The 8,738-nt window shown below is 57.5% G+C and overlaps 1 protein-coding gene across 3 annotated transcripts; it reads left to right on the plus strand.

The window, feature by feature from the left end:
* The first annotated feature begins 3,386 nt into the window (after positions 1-3,386).
* ANGPTL4 (angiopoietin like 4) lies at positions 3,387-8,466 on the plus strand. Of its 3 annotated transcripts, none has more exons than XM_028093198.2 (7): positions 3,387-3,722; positions 3,889-3,999; positions 4,121-4,238; positions 6,427-6,540; positions 6,900-6,995; positions 7,084-7,365; positions 8,285-8,466. In XM_028093198.2, exons 1-7 carry the CDS (start codon positions 3,387-3,389, stop codon positions 8,464-8,466), a joined length of 1,239 nt encoding a protein of 412 aa, XP_027948999.1. The 3 variants fall into 3 exon arrangements, with proteins under 3 accessions (XP_027948999.1, XP_027949000.1, XP_027949001.1); XM_028093199.2 differs by having other exon boundaries at positions 3,387-3,672; positions 3,854-3,999; XM_028093200.2 differs by lacking the exon at positions 6,427-6,540 and having other exon boundaries at positions 3,387-3,672; positions 3,854-3,999.
* The last annotated feature ends 272 nt before the right edge of the window (positions 8,467-8,738 follow it).

The raw sequence follows: 8,738 nt of genomic DNA on the forward strand, positions 1-8,738 counted from the left end.
TAAAATGGAGATTAAAACAGTACCGTGCCAACCACATAAGGAAAGGCATGCTAAGTGAATGAATGTATGTAAAATACTTAAAATAGTGCCCGGCACAGAGCGAGCACTATTTAATCATTGGTTATTGTATTATTTATCTATAGTGTTAGCTGCATATTGATTCTGGCTTGGGGTCTCATGAGGTTGCTAACACATCTCAGTTGAGGCTGCATCATTTGGAAGCTTGACTGGGGCTGCAGGATCTGCTTCCAAAATAGCTCCCTTGGGGGTGCCTGGGTGGCTCAGCCGGTTAAGCATCAACTCTTTTTTATTTATTTGACAGAGAGAGAGAGATAGTGAGAGCAGGAACACAAGCAGGGGAAGTAGGAGGGGGAGAAGCAGGCCCCCTGCCGAGCAGGGAGCCCAATGTGGGACTCGATCCCTGGACCCCAGGATCACGACCGGAGCTGAAGGCAGATGCCCAACGACTGAGCCACCCAGGCACCCAAGCGTCAACTCTTGATTTTGGCTCAGGTCATGATCTCAGGGTCATGAGATAGAGCCTCATGTCAGGCTCTGCGCTCAGGGCAGAGTCTGCTTCATTCCCTCTCCCTTTGCCCCTCTCCCCCATCTTTCTCTAAAAATAAACAAATAAATCTTCAGAACAGCTCCCTTGCATGGTTGACAGGCTGATGTTGGTTGTGGTGGGGGGAGGAGTCCAGTTCTTCATCACACCGAGTGGATCTCTCCAAAGGGCTGCTTGAGTATCCTCACAGCATGGAGGCCGGCTTCTCCCAGAACAACTGATCTAATCAAGAACAAGACAGAAGCCACATGGTTTTTCATGAGCTAACCTAGGAAAGTTGCACACACCATCATTTCAAGAATATCCTCTTGGTTATACCACAGGGATGAACTATATAAGGGCATGGGTGTCAGGAGGCAAGGACCACGGGGCTATTATGAACAAAGGTGGCATACCTTGGCTGCCAGGAACACAGCTGTGAGTCAGCAAGCCTGCTTTTGTAGTATGTTCACAGCAGGTGCCTCTAAGAGTTTGGCACTTTTTTAAAAAAAATTTTTTATTGTTATGTTAATCACCATACATTACATCATTAGTTTTTGATGTAGTGTTCCATGATTCATTGTTTGTGCATAACACCCAGTGCTCCACGCAGAATGTGCCCTCCTTAATACCCATCACCAGGCTAACCCATCCCCCCACCCCCCTCCCCTCTAGAACCCCCAGTCCGTTTCTCAGAGTCCATCGTCTCTCATGGTTCGTCTCCCCCTCCGATTTACCCCCCTTCATTCTTCCCCTCCTGCTATCTTCTTCTTTTTTTTTTCTTAACATATATTGCAGAGTTTGGCACATTTTATGCCCTCTGAAACTTGGCACAGAGGATGAAGCCCCTGAAAAGTGAATTGAGAAAAGGCCACCATCAGGTTGAGAGAGTAACTGATCATTTCTCTCAGTGCGAGAAGCCAGCAAAGACGACAGCACACCCTGATACTTATATCACCCACTTGGAGAGAGGCCAGGGCCTGGGGGATGGACAGCCCGGCTGCCAGGGCAGATGGTGGCTGTCTGGATCTACTCCTTGCAAAGAGACTTTCCTTCCTGCCCTTCCCATCTGCCTGTCACGACTTCCGGGATTAGCCATCCTGGCATCTGGCCCAGGCCAGGGCCAAGTGTATGAGTGGTGACCTGCACGTCAGCCCTGGGGCTCGAAGTTTCAGATTCCAGAGGCTGAGCTGGCTCCGAGCCCTGCTGAGTCAACTCTGTTCTTGTCTGTGCTCCAAGCCAGCCTGCCCAGGGTTCTTCCTGGCATGCGGACTTTTCTTTGCCAGCCTCAATTTCCTGACAGTGTATATAGTGGAGCTGGTGGGGAAGGAGGGGGAGGACTTGAGTCAAAATTTGTGGAATGAGGGGCGCCTGGGTGGCTCGGTCGGTTAAGCAACCGACTCTTGGTCATGATCTTACGGGTTGTGGGATCCATCCCTCCTTTAGGCTCCTCGCCCATCAGGGAGTCTGCTTGAAAGATTCTCTCCCTCTGCCCCTACCCCCACTCCAGCAGGGTCATGCGCACACGAGTGTGCTCTCTTTCTCTCAACATAAATAAATATTAAAAAAAAAATGTTTGTTGGGCGCCTGGGTGGCTCAGTTGGTTAAGCGACTGGAGTCCCAGGATCGAGTCCCGCATCGGGCTCCCTGCTCAGCAGGGAGTCTGCTTCTCCCTCTGACCCTCCCCCGTCTCATGCTCTCTCTCTCTATCTCATTCTCTCTCTCAAATAAATAAATAAAATCTTTAAAAAAAAAGTTTGTTGAATGAATGCTTAGACTTTTGGAACGAACATGGTCCAGCCCCACAGCCTCACTTAGTTCTTCCTTTGTCCCAGCCTTGCCCCTACCCCAGGCTGAGTGTTAGACTCTCTCCACTAGCCTGGGAATTACTCCCGGAGAACAGAGGACTGTTGAATGAATGAATGAATGAGGAGGAGGAGCCCTTCTTTCCTGTATCAGCTCTTGTTGTTCCAATGTGTCTGCTGTGCTACAGGCCGAGACTGAAGACACAGCAGACCCTGGGGTAGAGGGTGGACATGGAGAGTGAGCCCCGAGCTGGAGTCTGAACAAGATAGACCTGGGGCCATCCCTAGGGCACTCAATTGTGGGGTGGGATGAAAGACGTTAGACGATCCCACAAACACATCTGCAGTGACGAATCCTTGAGCGGGAAGGAGGGTGGGAGCCCAGAGACGGCTCCCGAGGGGTCCAGTCCCGCCTTGGGCTGCTCTCCGGGAAGTCTCCGGAGGCGGGGGTGTTTGAGGCGTCCCGGGCTCCATGGATTTGCTCAGCGCACCAAGGCCCTTGATTATTCGTCTCTCCCCGCCCTCTCCCCAGCTTCTGACTTGGAGAGCGGGGTCCGGAGTACCCCCAGCCCCGTGAGTCCCCGCAGAGCGCGGCGGGTGCGGCGTGGAGGGCTTGGGATTCCAGCGCTTGGAAGCGGGCCGCGGAGAGTCACGTCTTCCATGGTCGGCAGGGAAGACGCGTCAGGGCCTGGTGGGAAGGAGCTGGAGTTTTGTACCCCCAAGGCACACCCTCACCCCCATAACTACCCGGCCGCTTGAGAGCACAGAACCCCACCCCCGGCCGCACGCCCCGCCCCCGGCACTCCCTGCGCCCCGCCTCCGAGGCTCCCCTTTCCCTCTCGCACCGGCCTTATAAAAGGGGGCGTCGCGGGGACAAGCCAAGCCCAAAGGGCTGGAAGCTGTGATCCGAGGCTTCCTTGTGGCTTCTGCACGCGAGTGAGTCTCCGCAGGGCCCCCGCGTCTCCAGCCCTCGAATCTCGAGCCCCCGCGTCCGCCTCGCGCCTCCACGTCCCCGAGTCCAGGCCACCCCCGGAAGGATGCGCTGTGCTCCGACGGCTTCGGCAGCCCTGATGCTGTGTGCGGCCACCGCCGGGCTGCTGAGCGCGCAGGGCCGCCCGGCGCCTCCTCCAGAGCCCCCGCGCTTCGCGTCCTGGGACGAGGTGAACGTGCTGGCGCACGGGCTCCTGCAGCTCGGCCACGGGCTGCGTGAGCACGTGGAGCGCACCCGGGGGCAGCTGGGCGCGCTGGAGCGGCGTCTGGGCGCCTGCGGGGCAGCCTGCGAGGAGTCTGGGGGGTCCGCCGCGCCCCCGCGCGCGCCCGAGGGTCTGGTTCCCAGTGGCGAAGCTGCCCCGGACACCCTCCGCAGCCTGCAGGTACTGGTGCTGCTACTTCTCTCCTAAGGGTCTTAAACAGTGTGGGCGGGAGGCGGATGCATCCGGGGTTCCCTGGGAGGGAGAGTTGGAAGGAGGGACAAGTGGATCAATGGAGAGGCTTGCCGCACGAGACCGGGTCCTCCCCACTGTTTTCACACTCTCCCAGACTCAGCTCAAGACTCAGAACAGCAGAATTGAGCAACTCTTCCACAAGGTAGCCCAGCAGCAGCGGCACCTGGAGAAGCAGCACCTGAAAATACAGACCTTGCAAAGCCAGGTGCCTGGGGCTTGCCCCGGGTGGGGCAGGAGGTCGAAGCTTGACCTGTGGGTGTGGACTTAGAGCCAGGTTAAGCAGCGTGAGCCAGCCAGACCTGATATCCTCCTCCTGTCCTGTCTAGGTGGGCCTCCTGTCCCCCAAGCACCTGGGCCACGGGATGGCCAAGCCTGCCAGGAAGAAGAGGCTACCCAAGATAGCGCAGCTCATAGGCCCTGCTCACAACATCAGCCGCCTGCACAGTGAGTGTCCAGTCCTTTGCTGACCTCTGGCAATCCCCTCCCCCCAACCACCACACACACACTTGCCATTCCTGTTCCCCTCCTGGTCTGGTCCACCTTACTGGGAAGAAGAGAGGCCCTGGCTCTGGGTTCCTGTGGGCTCACTTGTCTCTCTGGTGAAGGGCTGATGGGAGTACCTCCCGCCTCATCCCCGCCCCTGAGAAGCTAGGCCACCCCACCCTTCTTCCTGGCAAGCCAGTGGCTCTCCCCAAAGCCTCGCTGGCCACTAACTGGAGCAGGGCTTGGGGAAGAGGGTCCAAGAAGAACTCGAGCTGCAGGAGTGTGGGGAAGGGGGTGTTGCAGTGCAAGGACACCTTCCTGGATGTTGGAACCTTCTCTGAGGGCACAGTGGTGGATAAGAGGGTGCTAGCTAGAGATCCTGGAGTTCTGATTGGGTGAAGAGAGAGGGCTGCCTGGGAGGGGCGCTCTGAACTTGGGCTCCCCATGGTCTCTTGGAGTGTAGATCTAGGAGGGGGGTGAAGGCAGGGAACCCCCATCTCCCTGGCCAGACACACCACTCACTCTTGAATCTCTTACAAATCCAGGGCTCCTGACCCACACACCTGGTCCCTCACCTCTCTCTTGGTCCCAAAGTCCCTGATTATCCCCCTTCCCACTCCCCCATTCCTGCAGAGAATGGGCCTTTGCCACTGTCACACGTTCTGGGTCCTTTATTGTGAGTCCCAGATTGCCCCAAATCTCCCGCAGCATGTCTCTGTGTGTCTGACACAGGCTCCCAGCTCCTGGTGTCTCTGTTGCCCCGCTAAGTTCAGGACTCCAGATGCAGTTGGCTTCCCCATAGTCTCCCTACCCCATCACCCCAGCCTGGCATCGGTGGTCATGTGCAGCCAACTGGGTGAGAGTTTGGATTCCCCCCTTCACACCGGAGGCTGGTGGCTGGTTGTCAGCCCTCTGGTCTTAGGGCTCCTCCTCCCTTCCCCCCCACACTTCCCTCCCCCACTCCTCTTCCGTGCCAGCCAGTAAGGGTCCAGTGCACCCTCCCAAGCCTCCCCACTGGGATGAGGGGTTTTGGAACAGGCCATTAGGCATGGGTCTGGGCTGGGGGATGTGAGGGTGGGGGGTGCGTGGGTTTGGGGACTCCCAGACTCGGGGCCCAGCCCTGCCAAGTAGGGGAAGGTTCAGAGCTGGAGAGACAAACAGCTGGTGTTAATGGAAGCCACATTCGTGGTTTGGCCGGGTGCCGTCCAGATTGGAAGAGAGGAAAGTAGGGGAAAGGGGAGCTGCTCCAGGGGCCGGAAAATGTCTCCAGTCACTCTGGGCCCGCCCCCAACCGCCGCCCCCCCCACCCTGAGTATGGACTTTTCTTCTCTGGGGCGACCTTTCCCCTACTTTCCTGGCTGGGCTGGGGGCGGGGACTTCGCCAGACTCTGGACCCGCCCAAGCCATCTCTCCCTCCTCCCCTCCTTCTTTTCCTCCTTGGTTCATCAATCCTTCCCCTCCTGGGACTCCAGCGGGGAGCCTCTGTCCCTGCAAGCCCCATCCAGGCCCTTGGCATCCCCTGCCTGACAAAGCAGAGCCACTTCTGCTCAGCTTCCCCCCACCTTCCCCACTCTGGCCCAGCTTCTCACTCACTCATTCCTCCAGTCTTTATTAAACACCTGCTGTGGGCCAGGATCAGCCTGGGCACTGGTGCCAGACTGTGGGCAAAGAGCCGCTCTGTCCCTGGCCCCAAGGAATCCTCATTCAGTGGCAGAAAGACCACCAGATCACCCCCTCAGTGTTGGGAGCGGGAAGTCCTCCGTGCTCCTTTTGGGAGGCTGGCCTGGACTGGGAGTCAAGGAAGGCATCCCTTCCAGAAGCTGGGATCTTTAGGCTGAGGCAAGAAAGGCCTGAAGGAGGAGGGTCCTGGGCAGCATGACTGGCACGTGCAAAGTCCCTGTGGCAGGAGCATGCGTGGCGCAGGGAAGGCTGTGTGGCCGGAGGTGGGAGTGCAGTGTGGGAGGATGGAGGATGGAGGATGGTGGATGGTGGATGGCACATGGCACAGGGGCCATCCAGGAGGGGGCCCTTGTGAACCCAGGATTGGCCCCTCATGTTCCTGTCACCCACTGCCCAGCCCCTAATGTGCCTGTTTCCTGAGAACCCTCCTGCCTCAATCTCCCCACCCTTCTCTTTTTCTGCCCTTCAGGGCTGCCCAGGGACTGCCAAGAGCTGTTTGACGATGGAGAGAGGCAAAGTGGACTGTTCCAGATCCAGCCTCAGGGGTCCCCGCCTTTCCTGGTGAACTGCAAGATGACCTCAGGTAGGATTTGCTGGCCCCCTGGGGAGCCCTGCATCATGCCATGGGCCTTGTCCTCTTCTATCAAATGCAGCTCCCCACCAACACCCATGGTTGAGCCAGGTTCCGTGGGCCCAGAGAAGCTCTCTAGATTTCTGCTGCCCCTTCCCTCCCTGCTGGGTCCTTGGGACAATGATCTAGGCTGAGCCTCTTGCCCACTGGCCAGCCCACCTTTGACCACCTTCCTCCAGTCCTGCTGGGATGAATGAGAGGAACATTGTCCTCTTCGGATTTGGAGGCAGTTTGGGGTTTGGGAGTCAGATGAGGCGTCCAGGTCCCCTGCAAGAAGGGTCCTCCTGACGACATTGCACCTCTCTGGGCAGATGGAGGCTGGACTGTAATTCAGAGGCGCCAGGATGGCTCTGTGGACTTTAACCAGCCCTGGGAAGCCTACAAGGCTGGCTTTGGAGACCCTCAAGGTGGGTGTTTCCAGTGGGGCCAGAGGCATTGGGGGAAGGAGGGGGCGTGGTGATGGGTCTGTCTCACTGATTGGCCTCTCCCCGGTAGGTGAGTTCTGGCTGGGCTTGGAGAAGGTGCACCGCATCCTGGGGGACCGTGGCAGCCGCCTGGCTGTGCAGCTGCAGGACTGGGAGGGCAATGCCGAGTCACTGCAGTTCCCTGTCCACCTGGGCGGTGAGGACACGGCCTATAGCCTACAGCTCACAGCTCCCGTGGCCAATGAACTGGGGGCCACCACTGTTGCACCCAGTGGCCTCTCCCTGCCCTTCTCCACTTGGGATCAGGACCACGACCTCCGTGGGGACAAGAACTGTGCCAAGAGCCTCTCTGGTGAGCAAGCTCTGTCCCTCCCTGTCCTGCCTTGCACCACAAGGGCAAGACCTCCCCTGCCCGCCCTTCTGCATCCCTGTCCTGCCTTCAAGGCCAAATTCCATCTATTCTCTGCCTCCTTTTCTCCTTACTTGCTGTGTACCTTTGGGCAACCGACTTACCCTCTCCCACCTTCAGTTTGCCCGTCTTTAAAATGGATGTAACCGGGGCACCTGGGTGGCTCAGTTGGTTAAGCGACTGCCTTCGGCTCAGGTCATGATCCTGGAGTCCCGGGATCGAGTCCCGCATCGGGCTCCCTGCTCGGCGGGGAGTCTGCTTCTCCCTCTGACCCTCCCCCCATCTCATGTGCTTTCTCTCTCATTCTCTCTGTCTCTCAAATAAATAAATAAAATCTTTAAAAATAAATAAATAAAATGGATGTAACCACAGTGACCACTCCATAGGATTATTTCGAGATGACATTTGTGGCATAGTGGCTGGCGTGTGGCAAAGCCACCAAGATAAACCCTGTTTTGTTCTAATGAAATCCGAGGCAGAGCCTAGGCCCTGTAAAACGAAGCCTATGAGTTGCTTTTTGGAAAACCAGTAATTCATTTGGGCCAGTCTAATATAAATTGATGAACCAGAGGATAATCATATCAAGTCTTTAATAAATACTCACCATGTGCCAGGTACGGAGAAGGAATGTGCCACAGTCACGGACGTGAAAGTTGTAGTTACTGGGAGGAGAGGGGCCCAGAGCCCCTGAGACTCCTTTGTCACAACCCGGGGTTCTTCAGGACGCAGGGTGACAATCACTAGAAACGTCTTCCCCTCTAAAGTTTGTAAAGTCCGATACCTCGCTTCCTCCCCGTCCCAGTCCCAGCGGAGGCACAGGGACCCCAGCCTGACCAGGTTCTGTTTTTTCTGACCCCGGCAGGTGGCTGGTGGTTTGGCACCTGCGGCCATTCCAACCTCAACGGCCAGTACTTCCGTTCCGTCCCACCCCAGCGGCAGCAGCGTAAGAAGGGCATCTTCTGGAAGACCTGGCGGGGCCGCTACTATCCACTGCAGGCCACCACGATGCTGATCCAGCCCACAGAGACTGAAGCAGCCTCCTAGCTCCTCCCTGGGGCCTGGTCCCAGGCTCGTAGAGGACAGTGACTCTGACTCTGGCCCGGCGTGTGGCCACTCCCGGCCTCGGCAGGGGCTCAAAACAGAGGCCATCTGGAGCCTCATGGACAGAGAAGACGCTCACGACCGGAGATGCCCCCCTTTCCGAGTGGGGGGCTGCAGGTGATGCCCTCTGAGGACAGAGCTGTAGGGCTGCAGGGCACAGACTCCTGGAAGCGTGAGACTGAGAGGCGTTGAGACCTACTCCTTGCCCCCTGAGG

The sequence above is a fragment of the Eumetopias jubatus genome, unplaced genomic scaffold (assembly GCF_037043125.1).
Source record: "Eumetopias jubatus isolate StellerSeaLion01/CBP00866 unplaced genomic scaffold, mEumJub1_p1.0 scaffold_1, whole genome shotgun sequence".
Taxonomy (NCBI): Eukaryota; Metazoa; Chordata; class Mammalia; order Carnivora; family Otariidae; genus Eumetopias; species Eumetopias jubatus.

Excerpts from the sequence above, each read along its gene's own strand:
- ANGPTL4 (XM_028093198.2), top strand. The coding sequence starts at position 3,387 with ATGCGCTGTGCTCCGACGGCTTCGGCAGCCCTGATGCTGTGTGCGGCC. Across the intron at positions 6,541-6,899 it reads GAACTGCAAGATGACCTCAG|ATGGAGGCTGGACTGTAATT; the intron begins GTAGGATTTGCT and ends CTCTCTGGGCAG. Across the intron at positions 7,366-8,284 it reads CTGTGCCAAGAGCCTCTCTG|GTGGCTGGTGGTTTGGCACC; the intron begins GTGAGCAAGCTC and ends TGACCCCGGCAG.